This window comes from Erinaceus europaeus, chromosome 19 (assembly GCF_950295315.1).
Source record: "Erinaceus europaeus chromosome 19, mEriEur2.1, whole genome shotgun sequence".
Lineage (NCBI taxonomy): Eukaryota > Metazoa > Chordata > Mammalia > Eulipotyphla > Erinaceidae > Erinaceus > Erinaceus europaeus.
Genome location: NC_080180.1, coordinates 56,057,086 through 56,083,257, shown reverse-complemented (window position 1 = coordinate 56,083,257; position 26,172 = coordinate 56,057,086). Strand labels below are relative to the sequence as shown.

The window sequence follows — 26,172 nt, the reverse complement described above, 5'->3', positions numbered from 1 at the left end:
GTAGCACTATTTAGAAGAGCATAGGGCTACTAATTCGGGTAGGAAAACGGTTTCTACTGATCAAGTATTTGTTTTTTTAAAAAATGAGTTCCTAGAAATGTTGGATTTGTGGTTTTCTATGTGTATTTTAATAAAAAATGAGTCTTCTGGTAAAGCCAAACTGCATTTATGGAATATTTCTATGAATTTTAAATGTTACAGGACTGAAACTATTATAGTTAAGTCAGCCAATCTGATGTTTTACACATATCCCAGTAATTAAGTAAAAATTAAGTAACAAGAGCCATTTTTGCACATGGCACTGATTTTCATGGTCAAGGTGACTTCTGCTACCTTAGCAATAATAGCCTAGGCATTACATTAACAGGAGATGGTGACCATTTAGCAAGCTGTCAGGTTTCTGGATTACTCCCACACATACCAGACAAGGTTTTTATATAAGGTAAATGTCCTCATGATAAACAAATTGGTTTGCTCTTGACTAAAGGACCAGGGTAAAATTCAAATAAAGGAGAAAAAAAAAAACTAAAAGCAATTTTTTCCTTCTTTGTGAGTAATCCTAAGCTATTTAATGGTTTCTAAACAATATACTATGTTATACGTTGATGGAAGTGTAAATACCAAATACTAAAGTCAATAATAAATATTAATGCTTCTATATGAATTAAACAGCAAAATTACACACATACCCTTCCTGATCTTTGGGGATCCTAAAGGCTCTTTATTCTTCACAAAATCCTATATTCTGACAATCGTAATACATCTTCCTAGTCATTAAATACAGAAATCTGATTTTTGATTAGAAAAACAGTAAACAGCCATGTGGTGACAGAATAAATGGTAGCCTAGATTTTACCCTTTTAGTTCCTCAAAGAGGTATGCTCCCACTCTGGGGAAAACAGAAGAAAAACATTCATGTAAAAATACCAACCTCATTATTCCATTAGTAAGAATTTGGCTTTCACTTAAAAAGAGCAATGTGGGCAGCTTCAATAATTTGGTCTTTAAAGGATGCTAGAGTAGGAAATAAAAGACAGAATTCTCAGATCATTTCTACCATGAACAATTCAATTTTGAATGAAGCTACAATTAAAAAGAAATAATAAAAAAACTGAAAGAAAGTGTGATTTCACAGGTTAAGTAGGAATAAGCAGGAATGAGAAAGGCTGTGAATAACACCACACTGGTGTGTAAAGATGATACGCCAGCTTCCAAATCTGCCTCTTTCCCTCCCCATAGCAGGGCCTTGAGGCTTCTATTCCTATATTTGAAGTACACTACATCTTCACTGTGACTTTACCAGAGTGTTCCCTCCCCTCCAGAAAATTACTAGAAAAGACCTCCTTCCCCACGGGGAAACTATCTGATTCTTTTTTTCTTTTATATATATATATATATATATATATATATATATATATATATATATATATATATATATATTTTTTTTTTTAAATCTTTATTTATTTATTGGATAGACACAGCCAGAAATTGAGAGGGAAGGGGGTGATAGACAGGGAGAGAGATACCTGCAGCCCTGCTTTGCCACTTGTGAAGCTTTCCCCCTGCAGGTGGGGACCAGGGGACTCGAACCTGGGTCCTTGCACACTGTAACATGTGCACTCAGACAGGTGAGCCACCTCCTGGCCCCCTTTTCTTTTTTTTCTTTTTTTTTTTTTGTTTAGTGATTTAATAATAATCAACAAGATTGTGTGATAAGAAGGGTACAATTCCAATCCCATACAGCTCCATGTCCCATCCTCTCCATTGGAGGCTTCTTAAGGACTTTATCTACCCAGTTCAATTGGGTAATGTAGACATGACTTCAGAGGTGTTTGCAGCTAGTATATTTTGACATTCCTGCCAAGGATAAAATTAAGGATGAGATACCAAAATTACTCATTGAAACTGATGCTATTTTACTTTGTTGCTTCCTGAATAGCCCTTCAGCTGTGGACACACACACACACACACACACACACACACACACACACACACACACACACAATTTCCCCAGGCAAAGTCCCCAGGCTAAAATAACAGAGCCTCATGTCTTCAGAAAACCCAGCCTCCCAAGCATTATTGTCAGGTACCTGATTATCTACCAGCTGAAGTTTCACTTCATAGTGAGTCATGTATATCTTACTTGTAAAAGGAAAAATATTCCACTTGAGATATTTCTTGGCTGTCATCTGTCATAAACAGATATACTCAATGACAAAAATTAATTTTCAACTATATTTTTAAAAAATCGTATTACCATATGTTGTGCAACACTGGTTATGTTGGCCTTTTGTTTTTTTTTTTTTTTTTTTTTTTAATTCCTGAGCTTAGTTTTGCTACTAAAGCCTTAACTTGAGTGATATTGCTATATTTCCTGAATATTCTCTGGAGATTAGAGTTATGATGCCCTGATTCAGCTAAGTATAATTCTGGATAATATATTAGTTACACTTTTTTTTGGCTATGTGGGAGTTTTATTTTTAATTTTTTGAAAAACCTTCATGCTGTTTTCCATAAAGCTACATTTTTGCAATCTCACCAACAATGCATATATTCCTTTTCCCCATATTCTTTTCGACACATATCTTGTTCTTTCTTTTTGAGTATGCCATTCTCACTCATGTAAGGTAAAATCTAATTGTGGTTTTGATTCATATTTCCATAATAAAAATAAATGAATATTGTTTTAAAAATCATATTACCATTTATTTTAGCAATAGATGCTGGAAGTCACAAGGATTCAAGCACTGGTCGTTCTTTTGTAACTGAGCACAACTGTCCTTCCCAGACTGTGTTCCAGAGCATCATGCCAGCTCACTCTTCCCACTGAGGAGACCCTCCCATCCGCGAAGGTCTAATTCTATGGCTTTGCAGCCTCAGATTCTCAGGCAATTCTAGTGTCCAAGGCTATCTTAAACAGGAACAGATGTTCCAAAACTTTGGAACAGGTGAGAATTAATAAAAACTTTACATGAAAGCTAAAGAAATTTGATAGCTGAGTACCTGACAGAGCATAGAGATTACAGCACACAAGGACCCAGGTTCAAGTCCCTGGTCTCCACCTGCAGGGGAGAAGCTTCATGAGCAGTGAAACAGTGTTGCAGGGGTGTGTGTGTGTGTGTGTGTGTGTGTATGTGTGTTTGTGTTTGTGTGTGCCACTTCTACCATTTACCTTGTTCTTGGAACAATGAACTTCTTCCTTGAGATGAATTATTGCTATATAACCAACTCCATGGGCCTGCCAACAATACTGTGGTGTTGGGAGGTGTTCTTACTCTGCTGAATGCTACTTCCTTAGAGAAAGCTACTATCTAGCTGGGGCTTGGAAACATTAATGGATGGTAGGCATCACTGACTCAACTTATGAGTGAGTGAGTGAGTGTGTGTGTGTGTGTGTGTGTGTGTGTGCCACTTCTACCATTAACCTTGTTCTTGGAACAATGAGTTTCTTCCTTGAGATGAATTCTTGCTATATAACCAACTCCATGGGCCTGCCAACAATACTGTGGTGTTGGGAGGTGTTTTTACTCTGCTGAATGCTACTTCCTTAGAGAAAGCTACTATCTAGCTGGGACTTGGAAATATTAATGGGTGGTGGGCATCACTCACTCAATTTGCAGTCACAGTAGGAAGGCAGATGAGTAGCCTGGGCAGAGGGGCAGCTTTGATTCCCCTAGGGGATAGCCAGGAACAGAAGGACAGGTAGAAAGAGTGAAAACACAGATCACCCTTTGTCAGTGAAGCAACAACAAAATCTGCTCAGAGAGAGTACAGCTGCCCTTCTTGCTCTCTGGGCAAGAAGTCAAACATAACCATTGCTTCAGTGCATAAATCTAGAAAGAAATATAAGCCAACTAATTCTTATGAACACTTTGGGACAAAAGTGGATGGAACTAGAGGTGATGATGCTTAGCAAAATAAGTCAAGAGATGAAAAACACCTACCAGACGGTTTCACTCAGATGTGGAATCTAGAGATTTGATTTATATGAACTTGCCAAAAAAAAAAAATCAAAACAAAACAGAAGCAAGCAAACTATAAGACTTGTCAGAACTCTGGTTATCTTTGGGAGGTCGGAGGGTGGGGATTCAGAATTCTGGTGGTGGGTGTGGTGTAGATACATTGTAATCTTACAATCTTGTGACAAACTATTCATAACAAATCAGAAAATTATTTTAATTTTTATGAACAATCCCGAGAAGCTTCTTTTTCCTAAGAAGTTCCAGGAAGCCTTGCCTACTTTAGGCAGCCTTCAGGTGAAATACCTGTTCTTTGTTGTCAATTCACAGCCCTAATTATGCTTAATGATATTGTGACAGTATTTTTTGCGCCACAATTATATTCCTACATACTATAGACTGTGTAGTAGCACTTTAAAGTGTTAAGAGGTGGTGAACAGGATCTCGATAACAATGTCTTATGGTTTTATGCCAAGGAAGACAGGAATAAGGCTTTCACTTGATTTTGTTGGAACATGGTGATGTGGAACAGGAATAAAACCCAGTGGTAAGGCCAACCAAAGTCTTTTGTCCTCTCCTTTGATATTCTGGTCTAGAGGTTAACACATCAAGAGTTACAGTAGGATTTTTAGCTACCTACTCAAAAAAATTTGACTGAAAGGTTTTGGAGGCTTTAGGATTCAAATTCAGAGAAAAGAATACATGCATTCCCAACTTCCAGATGTGCATCTTCTAAACCAGGCAGAATAGCAAACAGGTACAGGACAGCAAACATTTTAATGAGCATTTCATCACAGTGCCAATGTGCAAAGAAAGAGGTCAGCCATTAGTAAGGTACAGCCTTGCCACCAGTGGGGTTTATTCTGAATTCACTTCAAAGCCAGGAAACTGCGATCTAAAAACCTCTACTGTAAAACAGTCAAACGTTCAAATAACAATGCTTTTAAAGTATGGAGCGGAGCTTTAAGAAAATACCTTTCCATACATTAAAAAAAAAAAAAAAGTAACACCTCACTCTATTTGTCATTTTACCTCAGCACCATTATCCCATTTCTTTCATGATAAATGATCATGCACAGCATAGCATATCTATTCTGGAGGAGAATAACAGCTTAGAGATTTTTCAGTCAAACACGAGTGCCTTTTCCTTTCTTTCCTTGCCTTTTGGTCTGTGCACTTCTCAAAACTACACAAAAGAAAGCATATCAAAAGAGAAATAGGCTTGCTAAAATTTAAGGTTACTCCAACAAAAGGGTTAATTAGAGAAACAAATTTTCTCAGACTGTTAATAATAGGAAGGACACATACTCTGTGCCCATGAGTAATTCTCAGGTATCTTTGATCTCCAGCCCCACGCGGCTTCTGCCGCCTACTCTCCCCTGGCCTCTGGGACACTCTCAGAACCAGACATCTGGCTACTTTGTTGTTTTAGACTAATCTCCTCCCAGGAGAGCACAAGAAATGACACCAGGCAAGGAGGGTCCTGGCAAGGGAAAAAACATTACAGTATTCGCAGATTTCTTTGAGTGGACGAGGGTATCCACATTGTCTCCAAATGTCTACAAGGGTCTTGGGGGCTATTGTGCTTCGTGACTTTACTTGGACGTCCTTTAAGTGGATAGATGTATAGATAGTATCTTGCAGGCTCACCCATCATCGTTAAAAATTCACTGATCACACAGAATGTAAGAATGTGTAAGAGAGAGTTGTGGGAGGAAAAAAAAATGAACCAAATTAATTCTTCACCCATCTGTTAGGGCTGGGTAATGGCTGATAAAACAAAGATTTTAATTGTCGGCTGAAGGTTGCCACCAGCACTGTGGGGTAATGGCTCAGACTTGCAAGTACCGTGTATACCCTCTCATGCCGACTCCTGTCCTTTCTCTTCTAACGGTGACTCTGTGGAAAACATTTGAAATACCGACCTGCCTGTAGGTTTTATTAAAGTGTACTTCTCTGTAAAGTGCTTTTGCAGAAACCAAGTGTGAGAAAGAAGCCCGTCAAGTCCAGGACAACGTGCTACTTTTGAATCAAGAGACAAAGATCATCAATATTTTCCCCAAGGTAATAAATAATCCTGAACACCATAATGCTTTTTTCTTTAGCTATTATTGTCCAATCCCCAAAATCTATATAGTCTGAGAAAGAAAATAATAATTTACCATTTGTTACACAAGTGGAGTGTAAGTCAAATGGGATAACAGGTTAATGAGTTTTATTCTAAAATGGCATTGTGTTTACCTCTAATACGTTTGGATCACATATGTAATAAACTTACACTACGATATTACATCTATATCTTCATATGGGAGGGGTGAAAACTCACCAAATTGCTAAAATGCTCATATTCTCATCTCGTACTTACTATTAAGAGAAAATCATTGCTTTATGTTTCAATTGTCTGTATATTACCAAACACAGATAAATACATAATGATATCTACCCTGTACTGCATTTCATAAGTTAGAGATTCCAATACCCTATTTTATCATAACACTATCTGCTGTTAATTATTTATGATAATTTCAACTACAGATGAAAACTGTCAGAAGATGAAGATAAGAAAGACAGTCTTAAGTAATCATAATTCATTTAAGATTAAATGATTTCCTGAGTACAGCAAAAGATTATGTTACAGTGAAACACATGGGTCATAAAAAGACAAATACGATTCTATTTAAATCAGGTTTCTAGAAATGTCAAATTCACAGAGATAGAAAATAAGAAATTTGGGGGACTCAGGCGGTAGCGCAGCAGGTTAAGCGCACGTGGCACAAAGCACAAGGACCGGCAGAAGGTTCGTGCCCCTGGCTCCCCACCTACAAGGGGAGTCGCATCACAGGTGGTGAAGCAGGTCTGTCTATCTTTCTCTCCTCCTCTCTGTCTTCCCCTCCTCTCTTCATTCTATTCAACAACAACAACATCAGTAACAACAACAATAATAACTGCAACAATAAAACAAGGGCAACAAAAGGAAAAATAAATATTTATTTTTTTAAAGGAATGTAAACAAAAAAGAAGAAGAAGAAGAAATTAGGTTGCCGAGGGCTCAGGGAGAGGAAGGAGTAGGAGCTATTATTTAATAGGTCAACAAGTCCAGGGCAGCAGAGACTCATACACAGCAGTGTGAATGTGCATATTGCCACTGTACTGTACACTTCAAATTAGTTAAAATGCTTAATTTTATGTCCTGTATATTTTATCATAATTTCAAAAAAACACATTTAAAATGAAAAGAATATGGAAACTCAGACAATGGCAACGCAGGACCTTTTAAGTGTCTTCCCTTAAGCAGAGAGTCACAACGCCCGTCCTGTCCTCTCTTTCCTGAGGCTTCATGAGGGTTCACCCTCCCACTTCCAGGTTTTTGTTTGCTTGCTTGTGGCTGTTTCAGCCTCCAGGGTCATCGCTGGGGCTGGGAGCCTGCACTAAGGAATTTACCACTCCCAATGGCCACTTTTTTCTTTTTCTTTTCTTTTTACTTGACAGGACAGAGAGAAACTGAGAACAGAGGGGAAGACAGAGAGGGTGAGAAAGAGAGACACCTGCAGATTCCCTTCAGCATTTGTGAAGCTTCCCTCCTGCAGGTGGGGAGTGGGGGCTTGAACCAGGGTCCTTGTGCAAGGTAACATGTGAGCTCAGTGAGGTGTGCCACTGCCCAGCGCCCACTCAAATGCTCTTATCACCCTCCTTCAGGAGACGAAGTCAACCCCAAAGCAGCCCCAGACATACTAGCAAATAGATTATGAAAGAATATTTCCCAAAATGCCCCGCATGCCTAGTGTTTAATACTTATCATTAGGAATAGCAGTATTACCACCAGGTACCACTAAGTATACAAATGACTTTCTTGCCTGAGGCTCTGAGCTCCCAGGTTCAATCCCCAGCAGCAGCATAAGCCAGAAATGAGCAGTATTCTGGTCAAAAAATAAAATAAAATTTAAAAAAGAGGAATAGTGGGTGGGGATAGATAGCATAATGGTTATGCAGAGAGACTCTCATGCTTGAGGCTCCAAAGTCCCAGGTTTAATTCCCCCACACCATCATAAGACAGAGCTGAGTAGTACTCTGGTAAAAATAAAAATAATGATAATAATAATATCTTTTTTTAAAGTAATAGCTAAATAACAAAACATCTCCATGTTGATCTGTATTTCCAAATGATCTAAAGGGGTAGAAAATCTAGGACACTCAGTGAGGCGTTTTTTCCACTAGACAGCAGGTGGTAATTTGGCTCTTCAAGTGCCTTCGAACTATCAGAAGATTCTGAATCCTATTCAGCGTGTGCTTTACCAGTGCTCAGTCTGCTTTACCGTCTCCTACTCTTCAAAAACCATCCTGTTTACATTAATTTTAACTGCATGCAAAAAAAAAAAAATCCAAATGGTGCCGATTTCTCTTTCACAGAAAAGAAGTAGAAATAGTCATAGAAATAATAGTCGGGAGTCGGGGTGTAGCGCAGTGGGTTTAGGGCACGTGGCACAAAGCACAAGGACCGGCGTAAGGATCCCGGTTCGAGCCCCCGGCTCCCCTCCTGCAGAGGAGTCGCTTCACAAGCGGTGAAGCAAGTCTGCAGGTGTCTGTCTCTCCTCCTCTCTGTCTTCCCCTCCTCTCCATTTCTCTCTGTCCTATCCAGCAATGATGGCATCAATAACAACAACAATAACTACAACAATAGAAAAACAACAAGGGCAACAAAAAGGGAAAATAAATATTAAAAAATAATGATAAAAAAATAAAGTTAAAAAATATTTATTAAAAATAAATAAATAAATAATAGTCAACCCACATTTGTAACCTTGGGAGAACTACAATGGAGGGAATGAGGAGACACAGAACTCCGGTGCTGAGAAAGATGGGAAATCATACCCCCGATAGCTTATTATTTTTAATCAATAGTAAATCATTAATAAAAAATTAGAAAGTTTAAAATTTTAATTGAAAAAAATAATAAAACAAATTAAGTTAAAATAAAATACAGAAGTAGAGATAAACAACTGAGGGGCTGGCATGAGAACCAACCCCCCCACCCCCAATCCAAAGGACCCAGAGTCCTGTCCTGGCCTTTCCAGGACCATTATCCCCTGGCCTAGGACTTATTTCTATACAAGCTTTAGTAACCAAATCAACACTCCAGTGAGCAGAGAGGAAGGAAAAATGAAGGCTATACAAACTGTCATTTACACATCACTGGCCAAGGTTTCACTCCATGACCACTCAGATGCCCGGAATTCAGTAAGTATGGTATTTAGACAGAGTGGCAATGAGCCGCCTAAAGGCTGCAGTTGAGTTCTGAAGATAAAGGGAAAGCAGCTTTGGAATGGCCAGAGGGGGCAGGAAGTAGCTCCCCCCACCAGGACAGTGTGTACCTTGCCAGGCTTGAGAGCCTAGGTGGGAGCCCCAGGCCCCAAAGGGAACAGCACAGGTAAGACTAAACTTAGTCAATAGGTGACTGAGGCAGGTCCTTCCAGTGAGGTCCTGTTCTCTGTTAGTCTAGTCTGAGGCACTGCAGAATCCAGGCAGGAGCTTCAGGTTTAAACTGGAACCTGTGTTCTCCCATGAACCCACTGCCATCGGGGACAGAATGTGCCAGGGCAGTGGCAAGCTGTTCTTTTTAGCCCTCCAGTTGCCATAAAGCAGGCCACACAGGCCTGGCCAAACTGATACCCCTGACCAGCCCCTACCATCCAAGAGCTTGGTTTTTCTGCTTGCATTTTGCATCGCTGGGGGTGGCACAGCAAAACTTGTAATTCTGGCTCTAGACAGAAGCAATGTGTACAGCCAGACTCCCAGCCACAATGCAGCTCTCCTCCAGCCACCCACCCCCTGCTCCATCCCATACAGTCCATTCCTTAGACCAGGCCACTGGGGCAGCACTGGTGAGAATCCCTTCCCCGAGACCCATTCTCTTGGTTCCTCCAATCAGTTTGCCATTTTAACCTCACGAGGAAGACCTTTCAGAGCATGTCTAGCCTCTCGGTAGAACCTGAAAGCATGTCATTTCCAGAACCAACTTTCTACTCAGGACCCTGGGGCCTGGCTCAAGTGCTAGAAAGGGCTCCAGCCCCTCCTAACTCTCTCATCCTGCCTTCTCAATCACACTTGCTTCTACTGATGTCCTGCCAATCTCCCCTCTTCCATTACCGATCTCTGTGAAAAAGACTAGATGTTGCCTTCTTTGTACTCCATCTCCCTCTACCCACTCCATACTCTATCGATTGCAAGTGGTCATGCTTGTTTCTAGTTAGTTGTACACTTTCAGAGCTCAGAGTGATTCTAAGCCCCCTTTAACGAGAAGCCCCCATGAACCCTTGCTGTTCATTCCGTTGTTTATGGTTGATGGAAGTCTGCTGTCGAGAAGAGCCCGCGTTATAGCCATGTGACACTGGCCAAGTTATCTCACCCCGGGTTCCTACTTTCCCATCTGTACAAAACCGTTCTATCAACTTCATGCCATTCCTGGGAAATTAGAAGTTTCCAATCTTCCAAATGGGAGGGAGAAAATACATGCAAGAAGATTTTATACAATATGCAGACTAACTTAAATATATTACCCCACTAGCAGATAACCTAAGAAAGCATTCTCCGATTATTTTTGAATTCTATATAAATCAAACTCCCATAGAGAAATTTCTATTTCAAAGAATAAAAAGAAAATTCTACCTCACTTTTTTTCAAAATTATTTATCAAGAACTACTAGTGCCTTCAGGTATCAAAATCATTCCCTCTACTTTAGATCTTCACTTGACAAGATCATGTAAGGTCATCCAAAATTAAAAACAGAAGCAGACAGACAAAAAGTCCTATCAGCTACTAAAATATAAAGTATCTGTGTTTGATTCTCATCACTCCATGAGTCTGAAAATGCAAGGTCAACCTTATGGAAGTCTTTCATTTCCTTCCAGACATATCAACTGAATGAAAGGCTTTTATTTCCTTCCAAGCATTAGAAATCTTTTTGCTCCTTCTAGGCATCTTGCCAGTCATTTTGGAGGCTGCCATCACAAGAATGGCTGAGACTGCTGATGTTCAGACAAAGCAGAACAGGGATGAGTAATTGAGAGAAGCAGAAATAGTTCAGGAGGCAGCCAAAGAGGTGGCCTGGGGGCAAGACACCTGATTTGCAGGTGGGGAGCCCTGGGTTCAATCCACAGCACTGCTGGTGCTGGTCTCTCACAAAATATCAATATTAACTAAATAAATAAATCTTAAAGAAAATGGTAGGGGGGGCAGGCGGTGGCACACCTGGTTAAGCGCACACAGTACTATGTGCAAGGACCTGGGTTCAAGTCCCCATTCCCCACCTGTAGGAGGGTCATTTCAGGAGCGATAAATCAGGTCTGTGGGTGTCTATCTTTCTCTCTCCTTCTCTATCTCACCCTCCACTCTCGATCTCTTTCTGCCCTATCCAATAAAAGGAAAAAATGGCCACCAGGAGTGGTAGTTTCATAGTGCCAGCTCCGAGCTCCAGCGATAACCCTGGTGGCAAAATTAAAAAATAAATAAATAATTTTTAAAAATGTATTTAACAAACTGGGAAATGTTATGCATGTACAAACTACTGCATTTACTGTTGTATGTAAAGCATTCATTCCCCAATAAAGAAATTTTTAAAAAGTATTTAACATAAAGTATAACTATATATAAATTGGTGCCTCAATTTGATATACTGACAAGTCTACTGTTAAACAAATTTCTTCAAAAACATGCACTTGGGGCTGGGCAGTGGTTTGTCTGGTTAAGGGCACGTATTACATGCACAAGGACCCTCACTCACCATCTGCTGGGAAACTTCACAAGTGGTGAAGCAGGTCTGCAGGTGATCTGCTCTCTCCCTGTCTCTTCCTCCCCTCTCAATTTCTCCCTGTCTTATCGAAAGAAAGAGAGAGAAGGAAGGAGGGGGGAGGAAGAAAGAAATAGAGAAAGAAAAAAAGAAAGGAAGAAAAAAGTCCACAGGGAATGATGGGTCAACCAGGCAGGCACAGAACTCCAACAATAAGCCCTGTGGCAGCAATAAAAATAAAATAATAAACTTATTTGAATAAATATACTGTGTCCCTGACATATATCAGATATTGCAGTAGTCCCAGAAACTACAGGCAGAACAAGAAGTACACATCCTGGCCACCTGGACAGCCCTCAGTACTGCATGTGCCTTGTGGGGCAAGGACCACGGAGCCCTGGAAAAGACAGGAAAGGCTCTTACAGGGAGGCTTCCAGTCTGGTAGAAAATCAGCACAGCATAATGGTTCTGCAAAAGACTTTCATGTCAGAGGCTCCAAGGTCTGAGGTTCAATCCCAGATGCCATCATAAACTAGAAGTGAGGAATGTTCTATGAAAAGGAGAGGGGAGGGGAGGGGAAGGGAGGGGAGGAGAGAAGAGGGGAGGGGAGGAAAAGAAGAGAATACCAACATATTTACACATTTGCTTCTGGATCATTTATGTGTGTGATGACACAGAGCCCAGAGCGCAGCTCCAGCACATGCAGGAGCGAGGGAAGCCTCACACATGCTAGGTCTACTCTCTACCCACTGAGCTACCTCCCTGGCTACTATGCAAGTTTCTTCATCTCTTCTTCTGTCAATTCTATAAAATGCAGGTGATAACAGTCCTTGTCTGAAAAAGAACAGGACTAAAGGAGTTACTATTTGCAGAAGAAGGACAGGCATCATGAACTAAAAAGGTTAGGCTATATTCACCTCCCCGCAGCCTCGCCTCCCTGCCGTCCTGAACAACCCCATCCCTCTCTGGGCCCTTCTGCCAGAAATGTGGACAGTGCCGAAAAAAATGCTTCACATTTCTGAGACCTGGTAAAAACCTGAGACTTCTTCTGACCAGCTGTAGCGAACAAATATCTAACTCAATTAATTGATTTCCTCTTTCGCTGGTTATAATCAATTCACAATGAACTGGGCCTGAAGAGGTAAAACCTTATCAACCACAGCAAAGTATTTCTTAGAGTATATTCTGTCTCTGCAGGAGTATTGCAAACATGAATGGAAAATGATTTTTATTTGCTTATTATTCATGTATTTATTAGAAGTTAAGAGACAGGCCTGCAGCAATGCTTCACCATTTATAAAGCTTCCCCCTGCAGGTGGGACCAGGGGTCTGAATCCAGGTGTTTGTGCAGGATAAAGTGTGTGCTCTATATCCCCCAAAATAATTCTTTTTAAGAGAGTTATAATGGGGGTCCAACCAGAGGCATGCCAGGTAGAGAGCACATTACCATGCACAAAGAACTAGGTTCAAGCCCCCATTCCCCACCTGCAGGGGAGGAGCTTCACAAATGGTGGAGCAGTGCTACAGATGTCTCTCTCTCTCTCTCTCTCTCTCTCTCTCTCTCTACCCTCTCTCCCCTCCCTCTCTCTCTCTCTCCTCACTCTTCCCACCCCCTCTCAATTTGTCTCATATTTTTTCATTAAAAAAGAACTACATAATTCCTCCAATAAAAATTCTATTTTTGATTATCTCAAAAAGATGACAATACACTTAAGTAGAATGCATGTCTCTGAAGACACCTCCAACGAGCATGCTAGATCCTTTCTCTAGGTGAATTCCAGCTCCATTTCTCATATTGAAATGTGACTATGGAGTCCATTTTACACAGTAAGTAAGCAAACACAGCAGAATCACTGGCAATTAAAACAACTCTTGAGAAATTGGAAATGTCAAGCTTTGAAGGCACAAAAATAACAAACGCAGGGCCAGTGAAATAGCTCATTTAGACAGAACAGTGTTTTACCATGTTCACAATGGACGTTTAAGCCTGGTCCCCACCACAGTGAAGGAAGCTTTGGTACTGTGTTTATCTGTCTATCTATCTAACTAAAATAAGTAAATAAAATAATAAATAAATAAATGTTTTCTAAAGACTCCATTGCACCAATGTAATGAGAATCTATGATGGCCTGTTGGCAAGGACCTACTTATAAAATGACGTGAGAGCAAGGGCATTTTCAGTTCCTGTGTTCCTTAATAAGAAGGACCACAGCGGCCTGGAGGTGGCAAACATGGTTGAGCGCATGTTACCTGCTAGGAAGCAGGTTCAAGCCCCCAGTCCCCACCTGCAAGGAGGAAGCTTTACTAGTGGTGAAGCACTGCTATAGGTGACTCTTTCTCCCCTTCCTCTCTCAATTCCTCTTTGTCCTACCAAACCAAGCAACAACAAACAAATAAATAAGGAAGACCACAGAGCTTGAACGGTGCTTCCCACAGGCTAACTCATCATACACTTGGGGAAACAAAATTAGATTCCATTAATAGGTAAGTATGCTTTACCTGACAACTGATTTCTCTGACTTTTTTTTTTTTGCCTCCAGTTGCTGAGGCTTGGTGCAGGCACTATGAATCCACCACTTCTGGAGGGCTTTTATCATTATAATTATTCCATAGAACAGAGAGAAATTGAGAGTGGAGAGTAGAGAGAGAGAGAGAGAGGCAAAGACAGACACCTGCAGGCCTGCTTTACCACTTGTGAGGCGATCCCCTTGCAGGCTGAGAGCCCGGGGCTCAAGCTGGGACGCTTGTGAGATTCCTTGTGCTTCATAATATGTGTGCTTGGCCCAGCGCATCACTGCCCAGCCCCCTCTCTGACCATTTTTCAAAATGAACCACCACAGTCTGATTATTTGAGAAATCATAGCATTTCTAAACCCCTGTGAACATGACAGAACTGAAATGAGCTGGGAAACATGTTGGTTTTTCACTCGAATCGCATTCATTTGCCATTTACCTCACAACACCGTAAGGCCTGGAAAGCACAGTTTCAGCCCTCTGTGTGGGGCCTGGCTGCAGGACACCCGCCACCAAAGTCCCAGTGCCATCACACTACTGAAATAGCCCCCCCCACCCATACCTGCTGCCATCACACTTCGCACAGAGCTATGTGCATCTCACATCTGGACACACTTAGTGAGCTGCACATCTGGTAACTCTCACTTTCTGGCTCCTCACTGTTCAATTTGATCGCACTTGATTCTGGCATGGCAAGGGGAGGGGAGGGGAGAGAGGAGAGGAGGCTGAGTGGTAGCACACCTGGTTGAGTGCGTATGTTATAATACAGAAGGATCCAGGTTCAACCCCCCAGTCCCCACCTGAGAGGGAAAACTTTGTGAGTGGTGAAGCATGTTGCAGGTGTCTCTCTGTCTCCCTCCCTCTTTGTTGCCACCTTCTTTCTCAGTTTCTGGCTGACTCTAACCAATAAATAAATAAAGATAACAAAAAAAATGAGAAGACACTGACTATTTTAAAAAATGAGACAGAGGAGAAGAAAGGAGGGATGGGGAGGAGAGGAAGGGAGGGAAGGGGATGGGAGGGGATGGGAGGGGAAGGGATGGAGGGGAGGGGAAGGGATGGGAAGGGAGGGAGGGGAGGGGGAGGGGAGGGGAGGGGAGGGGAGGGGAGGGGAGGGGAGGGGAGGGGAGGGGAGGGGAGGGGAGGGGAGGGGAGAGGAGGAAAGAGGAGCCCTCCTAATTAGACTGCAGCTCAGTTCCACTTGGAATATCCGGGCCATTAGTTTGGATCCAAGTATTCTTGGTCACAGACAATCTGTTTGAAAAATCCTACTGCACCTCGAAGCAGAATGTTATCATTAGATATCTGATAGTAACAGCCTGATGTCTTTTGAAAGTCAGCAAAATTTAAAAGGATTACTTCCAAAGCTTGTTGCCACATAATGAAGATGAAGCCTGAGTCCTTCATTGGATGGGTGCTGAACACCTTCACAGGGAAGCTACACAGTTCATGCAACCCTGCTAGAAAGCACATACTGGCTAGTCTCGTAGACGGAATAAAAGGAGTGGCCAGGAAAATAGCTCAGCTGCCGGAGCACAGGACTTGCATGCCTGGGGTCCCCCCCCCCATTCCATTCTGAAGCCAGGTATGCTGAGCTGCTGCTTTTGCTTCTCTTTCTTTTCCCTCCCTCTCTCTCTCTTTGAAATTCTTATCTCAAAAGAAATAAATCTTGTTAACAAGAATAAACTGGGGCCAGGTGGTGGTGCACCTCACAGTACGCAAGGACCCAGGTTCAAGGCCCTGGTCCCCACCTGCAGGGAGAAAGCTTCACAAGTGGTGAAACAGTGCTGCAGGTGTCTCTCTGTCTCCCCCACTCCCCTCTCAATTTCTCTCTGTCTCTATCCAATAGTAAATAAATAAAAATATTCTAAAAAAGAATAAGCTGAGAAAGCACAGGACCTGTGGTTCATGCAACAAAGTAGATCATATTTCACTAACAAAAGCTTAAAAAATGGGGAGTCGGGCAGTAGCTCAGAGGGTTAAGTGCAGGTGGCACAAAGCACAAGGACCTGCATAAGGATCCCAGTTCCAGGCCCCGGCTCCCCACGTGCAGGGGAGTCGCTTCACAAGCAGTGTAGCAGGTCTGCAGGTGTCTATCTTTCTCTCCCCATCTCTGTCTTCCCCTCCTCCCTCCATTTCTCTCTGTCCTATCCAACAACGATGACAACAATAATAACTATAACAATAAAAAACAATAAGGGCAACAAAAGGGAATAAAGAAAGAAAGAAATATTTTTTAAAAAGAGCTTAAAAATAAGTCTACCTTCTGCTACTTACTTAGTTCCTTTTTCATTTGTTCCCAAAACATTTGTATCTAAAACATCCCTGCCTACTCTGAATAAGAGGTTGACAAAGAAGCTTGGGGAAACAGCATCATGGATATATAAAAAGCCTTTCAAGCCTGAGGCAACAATGGCCCCCAGGTTCAATCCTCTATAAATCAGAGCTGAGCAGAGCTCTAGTGAGAAAGAGAAGGGGAGGGGAAGCAACTGAATAAGAGAATATTCCAGAGCTAGTTAGTTAGAATTGGCGATCAACAGAAGAAACTACACCTCAGCATTGATTCACTGAGATTTCCCTACTTCTATGGTCCAGTAAATCATTGAAAATAAGTTTCCAGGGGTGGGGGAGATAGCGTAAGGGCTCTTCAAAAGACTTTCAGCCCTGAAGCTCCAAGATCCCAGGTTCAATCCACCCCTCCCCACACCACCATAAACCAGAAGTGGGTAGTATTCTGCTAGAGTGAAAGAGAGAGAAAGACAGAGATAGAGAGAGAGAGACTTCTATGTTCATTAGCAATAGCTTCACCGGGCAGATAGGCAATATAGATGTGGCAAAATAAGCCACAGAGCCCAGATTTGGAAGTAATAAAGGTGAAAATAATAAAATTCCCTACAATAAGATATAACAACTGTGAACATTAATAAGATTGGTTTAAAAAAAAAGTGATTAAGGTTCCCACTTCAAGCCTCCAGCTCCCCACCTGCAGGGGAGTCACAGTGAAGCAAGTCTGCAGGTGTCTAGCTTTCTCTCCCCTCTCTGTCTTTCCCTCCTCTCTCCATTTCTCTCTGTCCTGTCCAACAACAACAACATCAATAGCTACAACAATAAAACAACAATGGTAACAAAAGGGAATAAATAAATAAGTAATAAGTGTGTTGCTTATCTTAATATTTCCTCAGTCCATAGAAAGGCAGCCTGGCCTTTACAATGTAACTAATTAAAATAAACTAATTGATTGTAAATGGTCTATGTAAGCCATCCTATATATGGATGTTAGACTATTAAAAGATTAGATAATAAGATTCTCAATGCTTATGCAGAACTGATCAAGGGAGACACTGCGCAGACTGTTCTTGTGGTTTAATTGTTCATTTGTTGGAAAACACCTTGGTGGTTTCCCAGTCTACACAGTTTAGAGGAAACATCCAGAATCAATCTGGTTCAAAATTCCAAATTAATCTTTTCACAAGGAATGTGACTTCTCTTACATGTGAGCACTCAGAAGAAGTAGCTCTGGGGATCCGACTTGCATACACCAAGTCACATTAAGAAATAGTGTATAAAAAGACAGCGAAGACATCATATAAATACACCAGGATCAACCAGTGTGTTAAATTTGTTTAAACATCCACCACCTCCTATGACAGTTTACTGTCTACACTTTATAACTCATTTACTGACCTAGAAACTCCATGAAGACAGCCTAAATGATAAACTCTAAGAAACAAGAGCTTGAAGGGGCCAGGAGGTGGCTCACCAGGTTAAGCTCACATATTACCAAGCGAAAGGACCTCAGTTCAAGTCCCTGCTCCCCACCTGTAGGGAGAATGCCTCATGAGCAGTGAAGCAGGTCTGTAGGTATCTACTTTTCTCTCCCTCTATCTCCTTCTCCCCTCTCAATTTCTCTCTGTCCTATCTAATAAAACTTAGAAAGAAAAAAAGAAAGAAAGAAAATGGCCACTGAGAACAGTGGATTTGTCAGCACCGGTAACCCTGGTGGCAATAACAAAAAAAGAGAAAGAAACAAGTGCTCGACAGCTATTTTCAGAAGCCTGAATAGAATCAATCAGTGAATGTGGAGGGTTGAGTTCCTGAGAAAGCAAAGACGATAACTCAGAAAACTAAGTAGTTTCATCAGTGACAAACCTCTGTGATGTTTTGCAAGAATCTGTTTGCTGGGCTCCCACACAATGTGAGCGCATCTGCGTATGAGATCATTGCAAACAATTCTACAGAATAAGAACACAGCCCCCTGCTCCTCAGATGAGGAGACCAAGGCTCCCAGAGGTCCTAGGCTCACTTGCTGAGCCCTCGAGTCACAGGGAGAGTAATGGTGAAAGCAGTTAAACAGCAAGTGGCCTAGCAGCTAAGATGATGCCCCATGCGGAGCATGTGAAGCCATGGCTTAAATGCTTCTCCCCCAGCATGAGGGATAGGCTGGAGTCTAAGGAGAGCTGGACCCAAAGGAGAGGCTAAGAGACTCCAGCTAGAGAAGGAAAAACTCCAGCTCAGGAGGCTCACCAGGCACTCCAAGACCAGGTCCCTGGAAGGTACTGCCCCAGCGCGAACAATGCGACAGACAAGGAAAAGAGATGAGAGAGATGAAAGGGAAGGAGAGGTGAGTGTGAGGGAAACAGAAGGAAGTTGGAAGAAGTAGCCACAGGCCCAAAGGCTATACTTGGGCCACGGAGGATAAGAACTAGTTACTGGGTTTCCTGAAGAGAAACCACAGCCAGCCATGAGGAGGGCCCTTTGAGTTCAGGCAGTAGACATGAAAGAGAGTTGAAGGGACACTGTCAACTTCAAAGGGAGATACAAGATAGCTAGTAAGCATGTTTTCATTATATTCCAGAGGGCCTGTGGCTATACTAGTTTTTTGTTTTCCCTGAGTGTTGTTAAAATTTCGGGAGGCTCTGGTCGGGCTGGCTTGCTTCATGGGCGGGTAACAGAGACGCGGAGACAACAGCTGGGCAGGGAAGCTGTATTTCTTTATTCAGGAACAACGATTCACAAACTAAGACAAACTAATCACCAAAGGAACCCTCCAACTCTGGCCCTCTGGAACTCTCGTACTGGGGAACCCTCTGAAACTCTGACACACTGGAACTCTCTCTTACTCTGTAACCCAGAAACTCTCTAACTCAGGAACTCTTGGACTCAGGAACTCAGGAACTCTCGCACTCTCGAACTCAGGAACCCTCTCTCCGGGTTCCTTCGGGCGGGGCCAAGCAGGCCCGCGAAATTAACAGGACTGATCCAATTCTCTTGGCGGGGGGAGGGCTAGGACAAACCAATGTAAAGCATACGACAATTCCCCCTTTTCTTTTTAACTAAATGACTATAGTATCAAGGGTGTGGGGTGAACAGAAACATATATAAGAAAAACCAGCATGTTGCCAAGGGAAGGCCTGAGGGAGCCATATCTGAAAAAAAAAAAACATTTCTTGCCTCTGGGGGGCTACTTGCCTCGACGGGCAATTGCATGGGGGTGGGGAACGGCCTAGGGTCCCAAAGGCAGCTGGCTGCAACTTACTTACTATGAAACAAAACTTGTTATTAGCATATCTACTGCACGATCTAACATTTCTAATAGAGAAGGAATTTGAGACTTTTACATTTCAACAACGGCTTTTAACCTTTTGTTACACCCATTCAAGATGGAGACACACCCTAGGTGTGGGCCGGAGAGGAAACCTCAGGCATGAGAATAATTAGCATAGCCATTGTGCGATCTACCATTTCTAATAGAGAAGGTAGTGTTTTACATATCAACAAGTCTATTTAACCTTTTGTTTAGACCAACTTAGTTAAAATATATTGATTATTAACTAATTTTTACCTTAGACTTTAAATGTAAGTTAATTTTATCTTTATGAGAATTACATTGAAAACCTTTTTCATTTAACTTTGACTAGTAAGAATTTAGCCTTAAAGCTACTGTTTACCAAACTTTAAACATACACATAAACATGGTCATTAATACACAAGGAGAGAAACCTTTGTTACGAAGACATGTCATTTTAAACACGAATTTAAATCTGTACTGTCTTAGTTGTTGGGGGGGGGGGGTCGCCATTTGGAGGTGGCTTCCCGTGCAGCTCCATTCCCGAGCAGCTCCACTTCTAGGAATTGCAGGTTGCAATCTCTGCACAAGTCTCTGCGTACTCCAGCTTGTCTGCCTTCAGACCGGACCGGCGGCTGGAGATCTCGTGTGTCCAGTTTCGGCAGGGAGCCCAGGGGTCTGGGAGGCCCGGGATGGTTCCAGAATTCATAGAAAGAGGGCAGGCAGGCCATCTTTGTAGAAGGCATGAGCCTAGGTGCCCAGGGGTGGCGGCCATGATAGGCCGCTGTGGCCCTGCCCCATGGCCCTGCCATGTCTGCTGCCCTGTTCGCAGTGGCCGAGCAAATTTTCGGAAGGCTCTGGCCGGGCGGGTCTAGCTTCACAGGCGGGTAACAGACGCAGAGACAACGGCTGGGCAGGGAAGCTGTATTTCTTTATTCAGGAACAACGATTCATAAACTAAGACAAACTAATCACCAAACAGAACTCTGCTGTCTCTTTGCAGCGGCACAAGCACTCCCTCTTACTCTCGAACTCAGGAACCGTCTCTTACTCTGGAACTCAGGAACTCTGTCTCTCTGGCACTCTCTCTTACTCTGAAACCCTGAAACTCTCGAACTCAGGAACTCAGGAGGCTCTGTCACTCTCGAACTCAGGAACCCTCTCTCTTACTCTCGAACTCTGGAACTCTCGGACTCAGGAACCCTCTCTCGGGGTTCCTTGGGGCGGGGCCAAGCAGGCCCGCGAAATTAACAGGACTGATCCAATTCTCTTGGCGGGGGGAGGGCTAGGACAAACCAATGTAAAGCATACGACACCTGAGCCTGAAATCTGATATGCAGGTGGATCCAAGTTATTGTCTGGGGAGATGATGTCATGGCTGAAAAAAGGGCCAGAAAGCTGGATCAGGGAAGAGTGTATAAATATTGTTGACTGTAAATCCCATCGATTTGATGTGATCTGGGACCCATATTCAGCTTAGGAGCCTATGTGACCTCTGCAGCGGGTAAGATCGGAGCTCACATTCTGTGGTCATGAGTAGGAATGTTCCAAGCTGCCCTAATATCAGGACCCATCTTCCTCAGGTGTAGCATAGAGTATGTTGTCCATCCTCCCTTCAGAGGATGAAATATTCTCTATCATTGTTGATCCAAGTTGAGGGCAAGGTCCTATGGGGGCCCACAAAGGGGTCTATTTTGTTCTTCATCTGCACTATTCCAGCCTTTAGGTTCATGATTAGTTGACAATTTGTTTGGCTTTATATGTTAACTCTCTTCAGGCACCAGGTTTCAGATGTTAGCATGATGCCAACCAGACTTCCCTGCACAGACAACCCCACCAATTTTTCCTGGAGCCCCACTTCCCCAGAGCCCTGCCCCACTAGGGAGAGAGAGACAGGCTGAAAGTATGGATTGACCTGTCAGTGCCCATGTTCAGCGGAGAAGCAATTACAGAAGCCAGACCTTCCACCTTCTGTATCCCACAATGACGTTGGGTCCATGCTCCCAGAGGGTTAAAGAATAGGAAAGCTATCAAGGGAGGTAATGGGATATGGAGTTCTGCTGGTGGGAATTGTGTGGAGCTGTACCCCTCTTATCCTATGGTTTTGTCAGTGTTTCCTTTTTATAAATAATATAAAATAAAATGATTTTAAAAAAACGAAAGAAAAGCTATGGCAACATTAAAAAAACAAAACAAAACAAAAGGAGATACAAGATGTCAGGGTAAACTCTGGTGTGTTCCAAACAGATTTTACAGTAGCTTTAAGACAAGCATAGTCAACTCTCTCTAGTCCTAAGAATGCTAACCTGACCTGTAAGCTGAGATAGGTCAAAGGTGGATCCGGGGAAGAAGAGTAGGACGCGGAATTTGCTGCTCTGTGACTGCTACTGTGTCTGTCCTTCCACCTGCCAGAGTGAAAACAGCTACAGTTGCCCAGAGACCACAGGAGACTGCAGGGGAGAAGGGTACATTTGGTAACTTGCAAAGAAGGTTCCACGGAGACAGTCTTTTTCAGGCCTGAGATTCCTCAGAGGAAGGCATTAAACTTCCACTGCAAGCAAAAGCGTCACAGACCCCATTTGACAGAAGAAAAAGGCAAGGCAGAGAATAAAGCAAGTGACAGCTGCAGCGAGACTGTGACTGACAGATGAGTTTCCCCCATTAGGGCTACTCTAAATGCCTTTATAAATGTTTCAATCACTCTTAGCAAGACCAACTCCCCACTGATAATGCAAAACGACCCCCAGAATGTTCTCTGCCTCTCTGATAAGACAGAAATTGAATTTTCTGTCTCCATTTGGACGTGATGATCTTGATCTTTCACCTCTGCCACGACTCTCCTCACAGAGATAGTTTCCAGGTTAGTAATGAGCACTTCATTTGCTTTCCAAGCAGACAGAAACCCTTTTTAAATACACTCAGGCTGCCGTGACCTTCATCTGTGACTTATAGAGTTCACATATGTAATAACTCTCTTGGCTCAGGAGACATTCTCAAATTTTCTTTGAAGGGAGTTGGGCACTAACCCCAAGTTGGAGACTGGGAACTTGAACCCAGGCCCTTGTGCATGCTAATGTGTGCACTCAACTGGGTTCACCACCACCTGTCCCCTCATCTCAAATTATTTCCCCACGTGAGAAGGAATGTAGTGCTTTCATGGCTGGGGTCAATACAAAGTGTCTCCTTTCCTTTGCCTGTGTTTGTGGAGCTGACAATGGAAGTTTGGAATGACTGAAATCACTCTAATGTGGTCTCCTCAGAGGCAGGCCGCACATGAGCTCATCTCCTTTTAGCTCGCTGGGGGAGGAGACGGCGTCCACATAAAGTGGGTACTTCCTAACTGCTGAACAGCACATGCTGTTTGTGAAGCTGGATGTTCATTGTTATGGCTGAAACAACATACGCACGTGTGTGTGCACTCGGGTGCGTCTTATACACTTTTTGTAGACATGATGAATCTCATAATTTTTATATATTTTATTTATTTGATTATAGTAGGAGAGAGAGAGAGAAGGCTCCAGAGACACAGAGAGATTGCAGAGCACAGCTCAGCTGTGGCTATGATGGTAGAGAGGATTTATGCCGACACTTTGGAGCCTCAGATGTGCAAGTCTTTTTGCATAACCATTATGCTGTCTCTCTGCTCCATCTCATAATGTTTTTTAACTTTAATTTCATAGGACAGAGAGAAATTGAGAGGGGAAAGGAAGAGAGAGGGAGAAAGAGAAACCGAGAGACACCTGCAGCCCTGCTTCACCACTTGCAAAGCTTTCCCCCTGCAGGTGGGGATGGGGGATTTGACCTGAGTCCTTGCGCACTGTGACATGTGCACTTAACCAGGTGTGCCACAGCCTGGCCCATCCACTTCACAATTTACAAAGGAGAATCCTAGACTCCATCCTCCACACATGTCAGGTTAACTGAATAGATTTAGAATAGAGATGTGGAAATTGTTGGTGTTTTGTTTGTAGAGGCTTGGGGGAAAATTATTTCTTTGTTTGTCATTACCAAAATTTCACCACTCTGGGCTGACCTTCTTATTTATAGAGATATAAAGAGGGTCAGAGGCAGAAAGACAGAGGAAGAGAGGGAAAGACAGCACAGTTCTGAAGCTTCCTCCAGTTTGGTGGGAGGTGGGCTTATACCTGGGCCACACACATGGCAAAGCAAGCACACTATGCAGATGAGCTATTCGGCTGGCCCAGAAATCATTTTGTTCTTTTTCCAAACCAGTCCAAATAATGCTACTGTATCTACTTTGGAATTTACCTTGAGAAATAAGCAAACCAACATGAATGCTAGACTGTAATCAGTACCCTGCTACTAGATATGAAAGTGTTTTATTTTCAAGGCTCAAATTATAGACTTAGCATTAAAATACAGATAACAGAGTGTAATATATAATATTGTTCTTACAGATGATTGAAGTTCTAGGAAACTTCTTTCTAAATTTCCCTTGTTTTAATCTACTGTGATTCTTTTTTAATTTTTTTTGGTATAATTTTTAAAGTTGTATTAGAGCGAGACAGGCAAGGAGATACAGAAAGATACAGAGAGACCAGGGTACTGCTCAGGGCACTGGTTTATGGTGGTGCTGGGGACTGAACCTGGGATCTTTTATGTGTCAGGCAAGAAAGTCTTTTTGCATAATCATTTTTATCTCCCCAGCCCCTTTTACTTTTTTATTAGTGATTTAATAGTGGTTTACAAGATTGTAAGATTACATAGTATAGTTCCATACCATGTTGTTCCTTTACATTTTTTTCCTTCAGAATTCTGAAGGCAAGGTTCTTAATTATATTTCTTTCCTCCTTGGTTTAATGCCTAGACTAAAAATTGTATAGTTATGTAGCTTTGTAATTTTTCCTCAAGAGTTAAGTTCTAACATATATTTCACTTTTTTTTTTTAATCCAGAGCACTACTCAGCTCTGGTTTATGGTAGTGCTGGGGATTGAACCTGGCACTTTTTGTATAACTATTTGCTATCTCCCTAGCCCTGCTTCACATTTTTTTTGGCTTTTAGCAGAACACTTCCCTGTCTCAGCTTTAGAAAGATAACACACTGAAGTAAGAGAAGGTCTCTTCTGAAGTTCTGTCTTTTTTGCTTTTTCATTAAATACAAGTATAAGTGATAAGTAAAATCTTTACAGTAATGGATTAAAAACGATTACACCCTTTCTTCTCAAACCTGGGGAAATAATTTCTCAGTTTTTTGGAAAGAAACTTCTCTTTACAAAAGGAAGCCTTGTAGTAGTTACTATATGGTAGAAGTTTAGCAGATCCTATCACATTTAAACCCTTTGTACAATCATACTAATTACCACAGTAAGTTGGAAGAGAAAATTAAACCAAACAAGTAGAGTTTTAAGCAAACAACAAGTGTTTACCATTTATCCTCCCTGTTAGCAAGAAATAGGGAACATCTATGATCCATCTTTTTTCTTTTATTTGGCAATGAAATTAGCAGTCACCAAATCATATTACTTTCTCTATTATATAAATAGGGGGCGGAGACTGAAACTGAACATGATCACGTGTCTGTGTGCACACCAGTCACATCCTTTCAACACCATCATCTAGAATCTCAGTTTTGAAAAGCTACATTTAAAACATTGGAATGAATAAATAACCGTCACCAAAAAGGAACCCAATCATGTGTCCACTGTCATTTAGATGATGGCGGTTTAAGTTGGAAAAGCTACAAGTTAAGGCCTGTCAGTCAGCTACAGTCTTCAGGTTAGCAGCACAGCCTAGCATCTCAGGACACATGCACTTCTAATGCAGACACACTGTGTTCCTTCTGCTCCTAAAAATCACTGTTTTCTAGTGGGTAAACAGAAACAGCCTGGGTTATAAAAACAGAAATTTTGTATTTTAGCTTTAGCCAAAAAATAATAATAATAATAAGGCTACTTCTCAAAGGAATGTTGCGAATTTAAGGGGATTCAATAACTGCTTCAATCCATGACAAAACCTTTTAGCAAATAATAGTGTGGCCACAAACACACATTGAGAAGGAAAGGATACAGAGCTTTGGTGTTGAATGTGGTAATGGAACTATACCCTGTAACCTTATAATCTCGTGACCCACTACTGGTTACAATAAGTAACCGAGGTGGGGGGAGTCAGGCGGTGCAGAGGGTTAAGCGCAGGATTCCAGTTTGATACCCCAACTTCCCACCTGCAGAGGAGTCGCCTCACAAGCAGTGAAGCAGGTCTGCAGGTGTCTCTCTTTCTCTCCTCCTCTCTGTTTTCCCCTCCTCTCTCCATTTCTCTCTGTCCTATCCAACAATGACGACATCAATAGCAACAAAAATAATAACTACAACAATAAAACAAGGGCAACAA

The 26,172-nt window shown here is 42.2% G+C and overlaps 1 protein-coding gene across 8 annotated transcripts in view; it reads right to left on the bottom strand.

Annotated features, from left to right (window-relative positions):
- SLC10A7 (solute carrier family 10 member 7) overlaps nt 1–26,172 on the bottom strand; it is a 227,014-nt gene that overhangs the window by 173,832 nt on the left and 27,010 nt on the right. The window contains exon 5 of one of the 8 annotated variants that reach the window (XM_060178979.1): nt 25,471–25,647. The exons of the other annotated variants lie outside the window; for them this stretch is intronic. Within the exon in view, the coding sequence (XP_060034962.1) occupies nt 25,600–25,647 (48 nt within the window). The 3' untranslated portion in view covers nt 25,471–25,599. Of the gene's footprint in view, nt 1–25,470; nt 25,648–26,172 lie in introns of those variants that run through there. 8 annotated transcript variants of the gene reach the window in all.